We start from the raw sequence: 19,008 nt of genomic DNA on the forward strand, positions 1-19,008 counted from the left end.
CCTCTCCTTGCCGCACTGTCCACATTCGCAGTGCCATTGCATGACTTTATGTGGTAGTCTATGTGTGTGTGTGTGTGTGTGTGTAGCGCCATTTAAGCGCCCATTATGTGCAAAGCAAATTCCCACACAAACAAACAAGCGACATAAAGTAGGACACACACAAACACACTCATCCAGACTATTTTGGCTGGCAGCTAACTGCTTAAGTGTGGCTGTCGTTGTGTGTGTGCGGGCCTCCGAGTTCATAGCTGTCAAACTGCTTTGTGTCGCCAAATAGATGAGCTCATAAAAGTAGGCTATTATCTATGAAAGTTTCAATAATGCATTATTGAGTGAGTTGTGGCGCTGTAAATGGAGTTTATTTCATTATTACTTTTCATTCGTTTTTATTTTTTACTCTTCTCTTCCTCCTGCCTTCCTCTTCTTTATTAAGACGACACTAAAAGGAGTGCTCCTTTGTGAAATATGTTGCTGTGCGACGCAGAAGTAAATAAATAAAGCGGATAGCGATAAGCTGGTTAATAATAATAATAAGTTGGCTATGAAGAAAGGATTTTGGAATTATTTGCAGGAATAAATGGAAAGAAATACGAAAGTAATTTTTATACCCTAATCAAATTTGTAACACCCAGAAGGAAAAATCGGACACCCAGTACAGCATATATAAAAAAATCATCAAAATCATCCGTCTGTATATGCATGAACTAGTCCCTCAGCTTTTGAGATATCGATTTGAAATTTTGCACACACCCTTTGCTCCACTAGAAGCTGCTCATTTGTCGAAACCACCAATATCGGACCACTATAGGTTGTCATACAAACTGATCGATCAAACACGAGACCTTGTATGGAAAACTTTTTTTATTTAACCAGATATCAACACGAAATTTGGCATAGAAAAAAGAGACAACACTAAAATCTTCATGCCACAAAGGTTTTCGGACGCAAAATAGTTTATATAGTCAGATGCTCAATGTAATAAAGTTAGGTTATGTGTAGAGTGACACCATGGCTATGGCAAAGACACTAACAGAGAACAGCTTAAGCATGATCTCTTAAAAAACTAGTCGAACTATTTGGTTCAAACTTGGTTAATAAAATTAGATTGAACATAGAACTATAACCCCGACTACTTCCCATATAACATCAATATGAAGATGTTGAAATTAAGCACAAAAGAAGATATTTTAGGGTCTATCAACTCTATGCTGAAAGTTTTCGAAATTGTAATATAATTTTTAAAAACCCCCAGTTACCGAATATGAAGGACTAAGTACCAATAGCTGACTTCACACAGTAAATAACAGTCAAAGTGTAAGATATCTTCATGGAATTAAGTGGGGTAGTGGGGTATTAGTAACGAATAAAATTTGTGAAATTACAATTGTTAATTAAAATCGTAGAATTGCTATGGAATGCAGTTAAAACGTCCTCGGAGTCATATACCTACAAGGTATATATGCATATGCATATAGCTATGTACATATGTATATAAATAAATAAAAAATAAATTCAATTTAGTTTAACAGCATTTTTAACGCTGTAGCTATTTATACTCTCTTTTGATCTCTCTATCTCGCCTCCTCACTTCATTTTTTTTTTGTTTTCTCCAAAGCTCTCAGAAAGGTGTGATACTCATACGCCCCAGCCGCCAAGAGAGAAAGCAATGACGTTTCTCCCCCTTTGAACCTGCCTGAAAAGCTAGTTTGAATTCCACGGTTTTTTATATAACGGTTTTCTGTTCATACAATTTTGAAAATCTCCCGCAGAACCGCATTTTCCAAGGTGACTGTCAAAATGAAAATTGAATTTCTCACAATATTTTTGGCATCGAACGCAATCTGTTGCAGTTAGTTGCAAGCAAATAATCGAATTTTATTTTATTTTTTTTCTATTTGTTTTTGTAGCAAAACACATACATACGTTCATGCTAAAGTGCGATTTTTCGGCCACATTGCACTTCTTCCATTACTAAAAGCTTGTAAGTGTTGTTGCTGATGCTTTTATTATTGATGCTTTTTGTTGCATGGACTAAAATCTGGCATGCCACATTGAAAATAAAGCACATACTCATACAAACATGCACTGCCATTTTAGATTTCGGTGAATTTTTACGCGCACACGCGTCCACATTTTTTTATGTGTGTATTTGAGTACATGTGTGTGCATTTTGATTTTACGGTGCAATAATATCTCTTTTTATTGCACCACACTTGTTGCTACACATCAGTCACATTTATTGCTAGTTGCTAGCGCTTGAAGTCTGATTCAATTAGTCAGCAATAACAACACTACGTAGAAAAGTGGAAAAATCCAAACGGTTGAGGGCAAATATATGTACGTATGTATGTTTGTGTTACATATGTGTGTATATGCATTCTGGTGGTTAACAACGGTAAATAACAAGGCCATTAGACAGCATATGAACTCATTTAAGCATAAGTTTTCATATTTTTGTGAATATAAGGGTGGTGCTTAAAAGCAACAATAAAAGTTAAACGTCACAACTACGGAACCTAAGCCTCTACACATCGACGTTAAATTCGAAAATTCAAGCACATTCTGATAACAATTTTTGTAATTAGTTTATTGTTTTAAGCATCGCTTTTTAGCATATCAAAAAGTATCAGTTAAGACCATAACTGCTTAATACATGTTTATTATGGTGTTCCTTAAAACTCGGTTATAATATTTTTCAACTTATTAATATTTTTTCAAAGTATTTATTATTATTTTTTATTTATACATCAAGTACTTAAAACTAAATAATTTACTTAATTTTATTGCGTCAAAAAGTATTAGGGCACTCATTAAACCGGGAAGGAACATTTTTCAACAAATTATTTTATTTTATGCATTTTACCTACTTTTTATTTAGGCTTTTTCTTTATAACACCTAAAATTAATTCTTTTTAAATGAAAATGCTTTTCAGCATGTTAATGCATATTGTTCCGGGGTTCAAATTTATAATACGCTGCTAAGACAAAAATGTTTAATTATTGTCTTTTTTTTTGGATTCTATCATGTAACAGCTAGATTGAGGAATGTCTTTTAAGAAAAAATAAAAAAAAGTAAATATATTTTAAGGTGTGCATAAAATCTGGAAGACATAATTTTTATTATAATTAATATATTAATATTTTTTTTAACAATTGAATACGTTTTTTTTTGATTTATTTTAGATTTCTTCTATTAGAAGGCGGAGATTCATAAATCCGTACTGCAATTTTTTTCATAAATTATAAGGGTGTATCTTAAATTTTTATTTTGTCTAATACTCAGTCTAAGTAGGTGGGGGGATTCATAAATATTTACTAACATGTTTACACATACATTAAAGTGTTTCTTAATTTGTTTTTCTTTGAATAAGTATAAAATATTTTTTATTTTCAAACACGCATACATACGTAGACATTTTTGCTATCCATTTTACAATTACAGAAAATATTTAAATTATTTGGTGTTTTAGGAGCTCCCTAATATGTGTTTAGCTTTAGTCTGTAACGCATATGTCTGCCTAAAAACCCACTGACACGCTTATACGCCTTCAGACACACACACACAAATATTGCCGGTTATTAACATGCCAATATTGCAAACACACACGCTCATATGCACTCAAACGTCATATACATATGTATGTATATTCTATATGTATATATGGCATTTTGTACATATATTAAAATATGAGTAAAGTATATCCATTCACATTTCTCCTCATTCATCTTGCCATCTACAAGCTTTGTTTCATGCCACACAGCCGTCATTCAAAGCAACAACAGCCTCCATCCTCTCCCCGCGTACCCTCTTTGGTTGCCTGTGTGGAGTGGCTGCCATGCTCTGGTGTCCCAAATTGTCTGGAATGAATTGGCGACTGTCTGTCTGTGTCGACTGCCTATTCTCTGCGTTAGCTCCATTACATTTAAATGCACGTCTATGGCTATGTGTTTGTCTGTATATATATGTATGTGTGTGTGTGTATATGCAACAGCGTACTTTGCTGCTCTTATTGACTACACCCACTAATCCTCACCCTGTAATCCTTTCCCCCCTTTAGCTAGCGCTTTTATTGTTGCTCCTGTTGCTTTCATTATTGCGCACTTTGCTGTTACTGTTGTTGTTGCTGCGCCTGTTGCTGGTGCTGCTGTTGCCGTTGCCATCAACTATATCACTATGTCAGTCTGTTAATGGGTTTTTAGTGTTTTAGTGTAGGCCTTACTTTATTCGCCATCGTCATCATCTTTGCTGCCGTTAATGCTACTATCATTTATTGCTGTTGTTGCTATTATTGCTGTCATCGTCATCGTTTGCTTTTTGGTAACCTAGTAATTCAACGTCAGCTGAAGGCAACAGCGCGAGCAACAACAACTGCAAAATTGGCATAAAAACAGTAACAATCTGCTCGCTCGCCGCTTACAACGGAACTATCAGTAGCGGCATTATAGGGTCTAACGCCAGACTGGCTCAGGCCGAGGCTATCCGTCTGTCTGCTCTGCTGCCATCGTTCAGCTATATTGGTTAGTCATTTCCAGCTCCAACGCCCGCTCCAAGCTTACTCCCTCTGACACATAGACCCCTCATTTCACACCCATACACACACAGCACCAGCAATTAACGCAAAATAATCGCTTCGCTTTGTTGTTGCTCTCTGCCTTAGCCTCCACAATATTGCTGGTTGTTGTTGCTTTTGTATTTTTTTGCTAGTCGCTGCGTTAATTAAACGACTTTGGTGATCGTTGTTCACTACGCGTTTATTTTCAACATAATTCTTTCGTTTATCACCATTTGCAGAGTTTTCTCGGTGTCGTTCGACATTCATTGTTAATATTCACTCAGTTGGTTATATACACTTACATATATACAAATATTAATATTGATATCTTTGAACATTAAAAATAACGGTTATCATTTTTGAATTAACTTTTAATCAATTTAATATAGATTTTGACGGATTTTCGCTCAATTCTGTATTATATATTAGTTTGTAATAGGCTGGGCGTTACAACGTCCATAGCAATCTTCCGTCTCTCCACTGCAATTTTTTGTAATAAGTTGGTTTTTTGCTTCTGATGGATGATTGCTTTATTATTTTTCTAATGGTACTGTGCTTCCCCGATTTCTATGTTATATTCACTACTGATATTATTCCCTTTCTGTAGAGTCGATTATTTCGTATACATCGCAAAATATAGAATTTGTTAGTTAACTGTTGCTTTTGCGTGTCATGCTCATGCTTCGGTTTCGGTTCTTTACGTAATGACTGTGACCTCACTCGCATAACGGTCGATTGCCATCTGGAGAGAACTGAGAGATTTACATATCCAAATGTTCCTGAACACTTTGTTCAACACATATCTTTAATATCTTCAACATCTTTAGAGTTCATTTTACCACAATCCCAAATTATTTTTCTAGATTTTTGGTGTTTTCTTTCGTAATTGTTTATGTATATTATTAGACGCATACTCACTAAGTTTCTAAACAAAGGATGGGAAGTGCATTCATTCTGAACTAATGAAATTGATTATATGTAGTATATAAGAGCTGGGATAAAATGTGAATCGAAACACATTCCCTCCGAATTTAGTCCATATTGACCGATAGATACACTATAAAGTCAGCCGGAAGTTCGAAAATAATTATATTAGGTGTATGAGAATTAAGAGAAGTATTGCCGCGACTTTATTAATTTTTTTCACAAGGGCATGTTGTCATCACAAAAATATTTAAACAAAATTTCAATACTAGAAGTCACATATTTATTTGTTGTATGGGACCATGAAATGACTTAAGATGGATTGAGGGCACTGTTTGTTCAAAGTTGTCTTCTGATAACTACAATAGTATTTGATTTTTATTTGTATATTATAAGCTGATGAAATTTAAAAGTTGATTGTATGGGCAGGAGGCGTGACTGCCAACCGATTTCGCCCATTTCACAGTGTATAATACGTATGTTTGGGTAACCTCACACATCAAATTTGGTTGAAATTGCTAAAGTAGTTAATGAGATATAGGATTTCACTTTAAATCTACTTCTAGATCCTATATCCTATCCTGGTTGTAAAATTTAATACTTGTGGCTCATTTACTCAGTGAGCTATCGCACTTTTAGTTGTTTTTAACATAACCGTTAAATGGAGAGTAGGAGTAGTTATTACTGATTTTTATATACTTTGTAGGCATTCGTTTAGTGGCGTTTTGTGAGTGTGGCAACGGTCCAATTACGGTACAAATAAAGGAACGTTAGGTAACGGTTGTTTGTATCACCTAAAACTACAATACTTCTAATATTACACAATATCAAATTCCATCTGATTCTTTTGCTTTCCAGTATACAAATTAAGCAGCAATGAATGTATCGAGATAAAACTTTGCACGAATACTGCCTTTGAAGTGTGCCAGTTTATGACCCAAAGTTATCTAAATCGAAACAAAACTGTTCAAGCCCCCAGCTAAAGAAAATATGGACCCCAATTCCTATTGCGAACCCTTTATCGAAAATATTTGTCAATTTGTGGGATATAATATAGAAACTCAGAGCGAATCTTTACCTAATATCAGTATGGCTTTAGGCTTGTTTGCCTAAAATGAGTGGAATCAAATCAATAATTCCCTTAGTCCTCATATACCTAATAGAAAATTTTACGAACTTATGGATACTTTATACCACAAATATCGGTCAATATGCGAGTTAAAAAATGTTGTCTTTGTGCATAAAATAAATAAAATCGATTTAAAACTAGACCTAGCCGCCACATAACTAATATTATGATATTTTAAAATCGGTTGACTTTATCCCATATACTTGTATTTGTGATGGTATGTGAAGTACTATAATAGCAGTTCAATACTTTCCCTATCTCTCATATACCAAATACTCGTGTAAAATTTGCAACCTTCTGATTAACTTTATACCGTATATATCGGTCAATATGTAAGATATCTTAACAAAACTAACTGAACGGATAATTTTGGACATACTATAGTTTAATATCGAATATATGTGATATTGGTCTACGAATTACCCAACCCTCATATACCACATATAATGATTTTCGTTATTCTAACAAACCCTATGCTGAATATGTCGGTCAGTGTATGAGGTATACATATATAAAATTAATTAATTGAAGGAGTTTCCTCAGATTTGATCCATGAAAATTGCAAGAGTATGAAATAACCTTCCTTACATGTTTACTCTTGTATTAATGAAGGTAAGATAACACCATATTGAAGTGTTATATAAATGAGCTATGCAATAATTAACTTAATTTTTTTTTCAAATTAACGAAAAGAATTATGCATGCAAAATAAGGACGAATAAAAATGTATATGTATGGATGCCTGTACGAATGCATTCACACAGCCTATTTGCGTTTTTAATTGAAGGTTGCATTATGATAATATTTGAACAATAACAATTGCAAATATTTATGTTAATTGGCAATTGCACTCGTCTTCTTTTTCGAAAGCACACACATATGTACATACACGCACATGTATATATGATATACCATAAATCTGGTAAGCCAATTTTTTTCCTTATTTAAGTATAATTTTTTATAAAAAATCATATGCATGTGCGTATGTATGTATAAACTTACATATATGTATATGTAGCTATAGCAATAAGTACATGCTATGAAAACATGTGGCAAACAGCAGCAAATTGTGCGCAAATAATGAAGTAACCGCCTTTGTTGGTTAAACGCAACCGCAAACAAAAGCCGCACACCACCAAACGCAACCGCATTCGCCGCCACATTTTCCGCATAATAAATCACAAAATAATTGTACATTTTAATTACATGTAAATCCTTGAAATGGTTAATTATATGTATTTGTAAGCATGTGTAGATATTTATTTATGTACTAAAGTATAGATATATATATGTATATATATATATATATGTATGCCTGAATTCACTTACCTAAGTGATAATACCTATACACCTACACTTCAGCATACATATGTACACAGAACTAATTATGTAACCGATATGTGAACGGTAATATGTCCGAGCTACCATCAACCCTGTAGAAAAATTTCACGGGAAAAGCTAGGTTATTCTTTTCAACTCATAAAATGTAGAAAGCCTAGGATAAGCCATTATATAAAGAGCGATCAGATATGCACCATCTCCATTTTAATTGACTTATTTAAAAATATATGCTTTAATAAACCGTTATTATTATAGAATTCCAAATATTTTTTTGAACTCGGTGGCAACATGACTCAGTTATGGTTTTTAGGAATAACTTCTTAATTAATATCATTACTTTTTAGTTATTTTACATATAATTTTTTTTTTAAAGTGTGGCAAACCCATTCCAATTTATAATAATAGTCACAAAGCATTAAGGCTGTGAAAAAGTGTTGAATTAAATAGTTTCAATTGAGTGGACAGGAAACTGGCAAGCTAACAACTCTACACAGTATTTAATTCACAAAAAGATATATATATTTTTTTAAGACCCATATTGCAGTGGCAACACCTGTGCAACTTACAATTAGAATCACAAAAATGTAATTTGTCACCAACTCAGAAGTTAGAATTTTCACTTAATTATTTAGTTTGAAACACTTTTTATTTAAAGTCCGTTGGCAACACCACAAAAAATGTATGCATAATAAAGTTAGAAATTATGCTTTGAATAACCCGTTATAATAATTTTTTACATTTCATTATAATTTATTTATTTTTTAATAAATACATGTGGTAACCTTTTTTAGTTATTTCCTATGGTAGATATTTCTAGGCTAATTTTTTAATTGTACAACAACACATTTGAAATGAAGTGACAACGCCGTAAAATCATGGTATATCATTACTTTTATATTTGGTACTAATTTCATACGAATATTCAAATACAATATTTTGTACTATCTTTGATACAGCTTTTAAGACTGGCAACGCCACATAAACTCATAACTAAATTAACATAACATTAACATTAACATAATTGAAAGCATCAAAGTTCAACATTTACATTGTGTTACTATTTTCCATCTATAACTCTACTTTAAAGAATTTTTTTCTGTCAGGCGGCAACTACAAAAAAAAAATTTGGAAACTTCCTTTTTTTTAGAAAAACTTCTTCTGTGTACCAATATAGAAAAGTTTTAAAGGTTTGTCTGACATTTGAAATTTAAAAAAAATGTGGCAACCCTCTACTTTTCAATAATAACAATTTTTCTTTTGAATCGAAGGTTGAAGGTTGATGTATATGATGTGAAGTCATCTTGAGACTATTATAGAACTGCTCTATAAAATATTCCGACGATGAATGCTTTGTATTCCTATATACTTTTAGTGACGACTTCGAAGACACTTTCTTAAATATAGACCAAAATAATTATACCTTGTACAGGGTATATTAAATCTGCCACGAAGTTTGTAACACCAAGAAGGAAACTTCGGAGACCTTATAAAATACAATATATACATAAATGATCAGCTTGATGAGCTAAGTTGATTTAGCCATATCCGCCTGTTTGTCTGTATATATACGAACTAGTCCCAAAGTTTTTAAGCCAACGATCTGAAATTTTACATTTGTGGTATCTTTCCAAAATTCGAAGAAATTTATTAGATCGAATCATTATAACATGTAGCTGCCATAATAACTGAACGATCTGAGTAAAGTGCTTGCATGGAAAACTTTTTTATTTGACGAAGTATCTTCAGGAAATTAGATCGGAATCAAGTTCTTGTAATGAACCCTTGTATTTGTGAAGTGAACGTTTTTTCTTCTTTAATTTTGTATTGAACATAAGACAAATATGTTTTAAATATTACAATTCTTAAACCGGAAATAAGAGTCCCGTCCAATACTTTGTAGAGCCCAAGTTTTATACTTATTTGACTGAAATACTATTTATATAAACCAATCCCACATTCCAAATTCAACATTCGATTAACTCGTTCGCTTGGCTCGCAATTTGTCCAGTTTCTCAGTATTAAATTACGATAATTTTCAAAGCTCATTGCATTACCAGTCGAATTCCGCTTTTCTCCTTTGCATTGTTCCTTTGACTTTGCTTTACTACATTTAATCCATGCTAACTCTTTTGAATCCGCTTGCTTATCGTTACGTTTTTGTCAACAGATTTTGGTAAAAATCTCATTTAACATTTTTCGCATTTATTTGCTTGTTGTTGTTGATATCGTTGTTGTTGTTTACACTTCACTTGATTCCTTTGATACAAAACCACTTTTATTTGGATTCGTTGACTTTGTGGATGGATTCATCGGTAATAGCTGTGCTTAAGCTAAAGTTTAATTCGGCAAGCAAGTGAGTATTTGCTTCTTGATTCGTCGTTAAATTTGATTACACTTTTTGTGCTTTAATAATTATCGCATTATTTATTTACTTAATTAGTTGACAGCAATTACATAATGCTGGATAGCTGCTCACTTGCCTTTCAATGGTAATCTCGCGTTCATTTATGTTTTAACGGTTTCCCTTTTGTGAATGTGAATACAGTGTTTTAAGAGTAGACAGACTTGTCTCAAATTTGACAGTTGTTGTTCTCTGTGAAACAGTTTTGAACTTCATGTGGAAATCAAGACATTAATAACCGCTATTTTATGCTAATTTGACTTATATAGCGTATGAAAGGTTTTTCTTAACATTCACATCTTCGAACCCTTTCGTAAATGCTGTGGAGGTGAGTAATGGCAAAGTTTTCTGTACCTTCTCATCGACAAGACAATTAACGAATTCAAAAAATTGTGATCGAATCAAGAAATTCCGTAACGGAAAAAAACCTAACACGATAACAAAGTATGCGCAAAATGTTTGCATACTTTTAGGCTTATTTTCGCATATATCAAGCGAAACAAATCAATTGAAGAGCAGGGTGATTCAAAAATAATAATACTCAGTAAAAATTTTTTTAATGGCAAATACAAATATAGAATTTAATAAAAATTTAATTAATAACAAATAAATTTTTTAATATTCGGAGCCATAATATTAGTAAGTATTATTATTGTTTTGGTAGATAGCTATTCCACCTTTTGGAACAGTATCTCGTTTTGACCAGTAAATTGAAATGAGGTATTTCCACTTATATAATATTATGATTATTATGATAAAATATCAGACCGGTTGACAACTTTTCTTTCGGAAAAATTGAATTTGAAAATGAATAATAATCCACAAGAATCCACAACAAAATATGAAGCCACCATTAACGCGGTATTTTCCAGATATTATATTTAGAGTATATCAAGCCTCAAATTTATGTTTCTTATTTCAGCTACCATAAACCTATAGTTTCAATCAGGGATAAAGAGATGCCCAACTCATCTCTCACTGGAAATGAGAGCCCAATTGCTAAACGTCAAAACCTCCTGAACTCAGGCAATTGCCAAGGTTCAGTAGGTCTGACATTTAGCATTTGGAAAAAGAAGAACGGCCAGATTGAAATCCTACAGAATAATATGTGAACAGAGAGATTTGTTGCTGCACTTGAATATCACTAACAAAAATTGGAAAGAAATGATAATGAAAGGAAACGCAAAATTGAAATGTATGCGATGAAATATTTTGTAATGCCATGCTTAGTAGTATTTATATTCAATTGAAAATTATAAAAAACATTTATTAATTGAGAGCCAATACATTTATTCTTTTCATTAAGTATTGAAAGTTCAAAAATCAATAGTTTTAATATATAATATTACAAAAACACAAAATAAAAATTTAAATAAGTTCTGCATATGTTTAACGGATACATGTATAATAATTTTTAATCTTAATAAATTTTGAATATTTTAATTTAAATTCCCAAAAATTATTACTTTGTCCGATCTGGCTGCAATGGTAAATGTTATAAAAAACGCTAATTTTGAGGCGCTTTCACGCTGGCATAAGTTGGACATCCTTTTATCCCTGGTTTCAATGATAAAAATTCCTGAATAAACTACATGCATTTTAACCAATATTTACTTATAGTTTACGTATCGGTCACCATGCTCAAAAAGTGTAATTTGAATTAATATCAAAGAAAAAAAAAACATTGCATAAAAAATAAATAAATAATTATAATAAGTTGATAAAAAATGCCTCGATCTGTTTCACTGTGCGAATGCATTAAAATACAGTTGGGAAAACTTTATTCATTTCGTCGCGCATCGAATACAAACCATGTTTCACGGCTCGGTAAGCTGAGTTGCCATTGGTTTCAAGTATTTAATTGCCGAGTAAATAAGTACATGAGCAATACATACACATACATTTACATATATACTTGTATATGTAGCAATTGGCACTTAAATTGTGCTGTCATTTGATCATTCGTCAGCGAAAAGTTTCATATTAACTTCAGACGCTAGACAATTTTTCAGCGCTTGCAATATTTCAGAGACCTCAAGTGACCAAGGGCCCACTAATTTAAAAAAGGGCAGTAGGAACCATTTTACACAGTGTTGTATTGACGTCTTCAAGCGGTCCGATCTATGACTCTCAAATAAATAACAGAATCCCAATATGAAAGGATGGGAAGCTGCCGAAAGTGAGTCATAGCCCATTAGTGTTACTAAATTAAATATTGCCCTTGAAGAGATGAAAATCAGTCAGTTTGAATGGCGATTCCGAAAAAGAAGAGCAACTTCTTGGAGAGAAGAGGATTTGTGCTAAATTCAGATCTAAATCTCAAAACTGCGGAACTAGTTTTCTTATAAACTTTATAGTGTCTCTGATTTTTCTTTTTAGGTGTACGTGGCTATATTAATATATCCTGTTCAGGGTATAAAAAGGGAAACCAAGTCATAGCTTTGTAATTAACAAAGGTTGGAGCCTTAGTTAAGTTCGAGAGACTAGATTTTGCTCGTTTTGTCTACAAATATTATTTCTCACAGGTGCGTAGTGTATTATACTAGCCATGTATGCACATCTATAAGCCTCTGCTGGACGGTCGCTAAAAAAGCTTGAGTACTGGAAAGGTTTTTGTTACTGTATAGTCGGGTATTTCTGTATGTTGTACTAACGTTGGCGTATCTTTTTCCATTAGTGGTGGTTGGCTTTATCCGACGATTGTAAGATACAGTAATTTTTAAGCAAACTTGCTATATTTTTTAAAGTGAAATATTTTTGAAAGTAGACTTTTCAACCGCGCAATACATCCAGCACCTGTTAGACGTACATTAGTCTACATTTAAGGTAATTAGTCTATGAGCTGATGTTAGTCCTGGTAAATAGAATGCGGTAGTTCAAAAAAAGTTTGTGTATTCGGGAGATTCGGTAGAGTCTTAAAGTTTCAAAAGTTTGTTACAAGAGCCTACATGGGTCAGACTTTTGCCGGTCGATTGGGACCGTTTTTATTGAAAAGGCATTTTTATACCCAAAACAGGGTATTTTAAATTTGCCACGAGTGTGTATAATCCAGAAGGAAACGACTTAGACTCTTTAAAGTACATACACACATATATAAACGATAAGCATGACTAGCTGAGTTGATGTAGCCATGCCCTTCTATCTGTCCGTTTAAATATACGTGAATTAGTCCCTCAGTTTTGAAAATATCGAACTGAAATGTGGCACACACCCTTTTCTCCACTAGAAGCTGCTCATTTCTTGGAAACGCGGATTTCGGACCAGTAAAGTATATAGCTGCCATACAAACTGAGCAATCGGAATAATGTACTTGTGTGATAAACTTATTTATTTGACGTGATATCTCCATGAAATCGGCTTGGAATATATGCAATGATGCAAACTCCGCAGAAACTGCACGATCGGAATCAAATGCATGCATGGAAAGCTTTTTCATTCGACCTTTAACAAATTTGTCCTGTAATATATTCGTTAACTATTTATAAAATATTCCTCAAGAAATAAATAAGTAAAGTATTTCAGAGCTCAGAGTTGCACTTGACTTTCGACACACACATTGAACGCAGTTCAAGCAATTGTTCAATTCAACTTCTAATTGATATTATATTTATGCAGAATATATTGTTTATATTACAAACATAACATTTTTCAGAAATATGTAATATATAAGCATATATGTATGGTTTGTATTAGGGTGGTACTGAAAAATTTCAATTAACGATTTATGTCAGCCTCATGCATTTACGTTAGGTTAGTCCATAAATAATTAAAATAAATTTCTCTACAGAAGATTAAACGAGATTTTCGAAAGAGATACATATTTCGACATGGTTTCTTGACCGTATTAAACCTCCGAGACTCAACGGTCTAGAGTTAACAACTGAAGATTATACCAATTACCTGGGAGTAGGAGAAAGTTTAAAGTTTCACTAAAAGATGGTGGAGGCACGCGACTAACAAGCAGAACTCTCTACACGGACCGATTCAAAACTAGATCTCAGTCGACTCTTCAAGCTGTCGGAATACTGCAGTATCTTCCAGGCTGACGTCTTTGCGCTCAGAAAAGCTGGTGAGATAGCTAATAATGCAGGAAATGAAGTAAAGAACATCAGTATGTACGTTGATAGCCAAGCGGCAATTAAAGCAATAATTTCAGAGAATGTCCTTAGAAGCAGGACAACCGTAGCTATAGTGGCTGCCGGTAAGCGGCCGCATACATGCTAGGTTAAAGGTCATAATGACATTCCTCGAAAGGAAATAGTAAATAAGAGTGCCATCTGTTTGGCTACCGAACTTGTTCAGGAAATACCCAGGATGCTGAAAGCGATATATAACAAAATTTCGGAAAAGTCTCACGTACTGGCATCACATGCGAGCCGTACAGGCATTATTAACGATGACGTATGTAGAAAGTACAGTGTCGTAGGCAAATGAGAGACGCTAAAACACCTCCTCTACTTTTGCCCGGCCATATTTAGAACTCGGCTTAGATATCTAGATGGTTCGAAGTTTAAGGAACTGGTGAATTATCAGAATTAGATATTAAGTCTCAATTAAACTTCACAAAAAGCGTGGACAAAAACTTCAGCTCATCTTAAACTGAACCGCCGTCTGACATAACATATAACATATAGGTTCATGTGTGGGGTGACAGTCAGCCAATATGAAATAATCTAACCTTTGACTTTAATGTAGTTATAGGTTATGAGTATAAAACATAAAATAGTAGTTCTTTAAATTTGTATGGAGAAATTGGCAATTCGACATCCCTACGACACACCCTAATGACGCCAAAACTTAGAAATTATATTATTTGATTAGTTGAGATTTAGTGTTGTTGTAGCCCTAGGGGCAGATTTCAGCCTTAACAATTATTTTTATTTACATATTTACGAACCACCCGAATATGCCTATACTACTATTTGCAGCACCATAATAGCAGATATTGCACAGCAGTCGTTGAGATCATTGTCGAATGTGTCTATTGCTAATTATTGGGTTGCTATTGTTGTTGTTTTCGGTAGAGTACAGCACATGAGTGCATTACAGCATTTAATATTTGCCTAAGCCACACACATACATGCGTGTAATTTCGGTTTATATGTATATATATATATATATATATATGTGTATATATGCGTGTGTGTTTGCTCTGGCAGCTATGCCTTTTATAGTAGCTAATTAATTTGTTTTATTTGTCATGCGGTCATTTCATGCCTTAAGCTCACACACACACACACACATAAACACCTGCATATTAAAATATTTATATGTCTGCTTGTTTACACAACAAATGGCCAAAGTGCCAAATAAACAATTGCTCAGTGCCTAGAATGCAATCCATACGAGCAAGTGAACTAGATTTGCAATTACTTACGGTACTTATACAACAATTGCCTTGTCTAATTGCTCAGCGTAAGGAGGCACTTTGATAAGCCGGTAATGTCAGCAAATGCATTCATGGTGTCACATGACTTTGTAAATGTGTATGTGTGTGCTCGAGTGCAATAAATCTCTAATTACACAGATGCACACAATTAATGTTTTATATGTATGAAAGTATGTATATATGTATACATATATGTATGTGTATGTATATACATACGTATGTGTGTTTTTAATATTGTGGATAATTTTAAATCGAATATAGGCATAATAAGTAATAAGTAGCTTATCGAAATTCGAACATAATTGCTAATCATGTAAGTACAAGCGCATGTTTGGGTGTGTTTGTGCCGATACACACACACACACACACAGGCATACAGAAATAGGTTCAATAAAGATATACATTATTCTATGCAAATCGGGGTTATTAATTATTTGTGAATTAATGATATCAAATATTAATAATACTAGTTAATGCTGTGAAAAATGCATGTGTGCATGTGTGTCTAATATCGCTATCAAGCGTTAAAGTCAAAATTAAAGCCTGATAAATAGGCAATCAAAGAGCTACATACATTTGTAATTTATTTAGATTAGGGTTTGGTGCCTTTAGAAATGTTCAGAGCTATTGTGTTTGTTGTTTAGCAGTAAAACAAGTAAAGCGCTTACTTTGGTTGCACCGAGGCTATAATACCTATCACTAATACAAAAGATTCCAAAAGAATACAAAAATTTTATTCCGAAGATTCAGTTTATTTGGCAGCTATATGCTACAGTGGCACTCTCTGAACAATATGTTCGAAGTTTATAGCGATGCCTTAGATAATAATCTACGCCTGATTTCGTGAAGATGCTTTGCCAAATAAATAAGGTTTTCCATACAAGAACTTGATGCCGACGATTCAGTTTGTATAACAGCTATATGCTGTAGTGCTCCGATCTAAACAATTTCTTCGGAGATGGCGTTATTGCCTTAGATAATAACTCATGCCGAATTTCGTGAAGATATCTTGTCAATTAAAAAAGTTTTTCTTACAAGAACTTGATTTTAATCGGTCAGATTGTATGGCAACGATATGCTATAGTGCTCCAATATCGACGGTTCCAACAAATGAACAGCTTCTTTGCGAGAAAATGACATGTGCAAAGTTTCAGATCGATACCTCAAAATCGGGAAGTTGTGAGTCTATATATACTTTTCCTGGACCTTTTTAATAAATCCTTAGTTATTGTTTATCATATATTATATTTGACGATATCTGCTTCGCTATTCGCATTTGGTTATAGATTGCCATCTGTTCTATGATATTTTTGCAAATTGTGTATTTGGTTGCCCTTGATCGTTCCTAGCGGGTCTTATTTTTGCTTCGGATTCGTCTAGAGTGGCCTCTGACTTGGCGAACTCCTGTAAACGGGAATTTAAAATATAGACAAGTAAAGTAGACCTCCCTACATTTGTTGACTGCGGTGGAATTAATATTTTGCAACGGCAAGGCTATCAATACCGCTTGGCTATTTGTGCATATGGTAGCTTTCTATATCCTCCCGTAGTCAGTCAGTAGAACTCCACAGGCCTTTTCTAAACCGAGTATATCTGCTTGGAAAATGCTGGCTGAGTTTGGTAGACGGTTACAGAGAGATATATCAAGATTTCTTGAGTATACCTTTATCCCTACTCCGCACTCCATTTTGGAACCGTCAGCATAGATTGATATAACATTCAACTCCGCTACTAAATCGCTCCTCGATTCACGTTTAGAGGGTATTCTAACCTGGAAGTAACTGTTATAATCTAACCTTGGGAGGATATAGTATGATTTATTTAAATTAGTATCGTGTTGGTTCAAAATATCGCTATATCCATAACTCTTCCTGTTCGAACCGCCCAATCTCCTTAATTCTTATAGCAGAAAATGTTCTTACTTTTCTATAGGTAGTGGATGCAGGAGCATATAAAGCCCATCATGCGGAAATGCTGAATAGCCACGGTAGCCCTGCCCTCTGTATTCCGTTTAATTTTCTGATGTTATATTTTTTCTTTAATGCTGGCCACTAAATCAGTGCTCCATATGTAAGAATTGGTCTACTGACGGCCATATACATCTGCATGACTATATTCGGTTTTAGGTCCCAGTTTCTGCTGAGTATTCTCTTGCACGTGTAATACGCCGTATAAGCTTTATGAATTCGTTTCTCATTACTCATTTTCCAGAAACCGGATAAGTTCCGAAAACGGATAAAGTTTAAAATTGTGGAAAATAATTATTTAAATGGTGGTCATTAGGTAAACCTTCTAGTGTGTTCCCTATAGCAAAAATAATTGCTGAAAGTGTTTTGAGCCAGTCGAAAAACTTTGGATCTTATGAGATCTTTTTTTGAAAGAGAAGATTAACGTTCATATATTTTTTTTCGAACTATTAAATAGGTATGTGTACCAAGAAGAATATTACGTTATGGTGTTTTGAGTAATTGCTTAAAGAACAACAAATAAGATTTGTGTTATTTTTTATATATTCCAGATTTTTGCAAATATTTGATTCCAAACATCACTCCGAACTTCAAGATAAAATACCCTAATCAACTCAAGTAGAAATGAACAACAACATAAAGGAATTCTCCAGTATAGAGGATCAGTTTATTACGCCCGTCTTAGGTAAGTACAACAACACTTAAATATTTATACGTGAAAACCAACAACAACAAACAAACTGTGCGCAAGCGAAATGAAAATTTAATAGACTCCGGCGAATTGGGTGCGGGTTAATCTGAGCGTCACTTTTGTGCAACAACAACACTGTGACATTGTTGACAATTTGTAGTAAAAGCGAGAATGACGCAAAAAAAAAAAAAGAAAACAACTACATACAACAATAACAGCAACAACGACAACAAAGTATCACTGTGGCATAACAAGTGAAAATATGTTGTCTATTGTGTGTAAGTTTTAGTATATGCATGTATATATGGTAAAACAGCAACAACAACAACAAGCATAATAGTAATAGCAATAATAACAACAGTGCTAATGGCTGGTGACAATAACTTCAGCGCCGCTGATGGCTGCTTTCGGCGAAAAAGTGCGCTTAGCTTTTATTCTGCCTTCGCGCGTTTCCTCTCCCCCACCCAAAGCGCTCAACCACAGCGCTGTGTATTTTTGTATAGCGCGCGCTTTTGAGTGATAAATGATGAGACAGCACAGCGACAATGGCTGAGGAAACAACAAAAAAGCACATAAAAAGTATGCCAAAATAATAAACATGTTGTAGTTGGCG

At 33.7% G+C, this 19,008-nt stretch overlaps 1 protein-coding gene across 4 annotated transcripts in view; it reads left to right on the plus strand.

The window, feature by feature from the left end:
• LOC106623281 (fatty acyl-CoA reductase wat) overlaps nucleotides 1–19,008 on the plus strand; it is a 101,272-nt gene that overhangs the window by 66,880 nt on the left and 15,384 nt on the right. For all 4 annotated transcript variants that reach the window (XM_036373304.2, XM_036373305.2, XM_070107684.1 and 1 more), the window contains one exon: nucleotides 18,256–18,389. In XM_036373304.2, coding sequence (XP_036229197.2) covers nucleotides 18,329–18,389 — 61 coding nt within the window. In that variant the 5' untranslated portion in view covers nucleotides 18,256–18,328. The remainder of the gene's footprint in view (nucleotides 1–18,255; nucleotides 18,390–19,008) is intronic.

The sequence above is a fragment of the Bactrocera oleae genome, chromosome 2 (assembly GCF_042242935.1).
Source record: "Bactrocera oleae isolate idBacOlea1 chromosome 2, idBacOlea1, whole genome shotgun sequence".
NCBI classification, from domain to species: domain Eukaryota; kingdom Metazoa; phylum Arthropoda; class Insecta; order Diptera; family Tephritidae; genus Bactrocera; species Bactrocera oleae.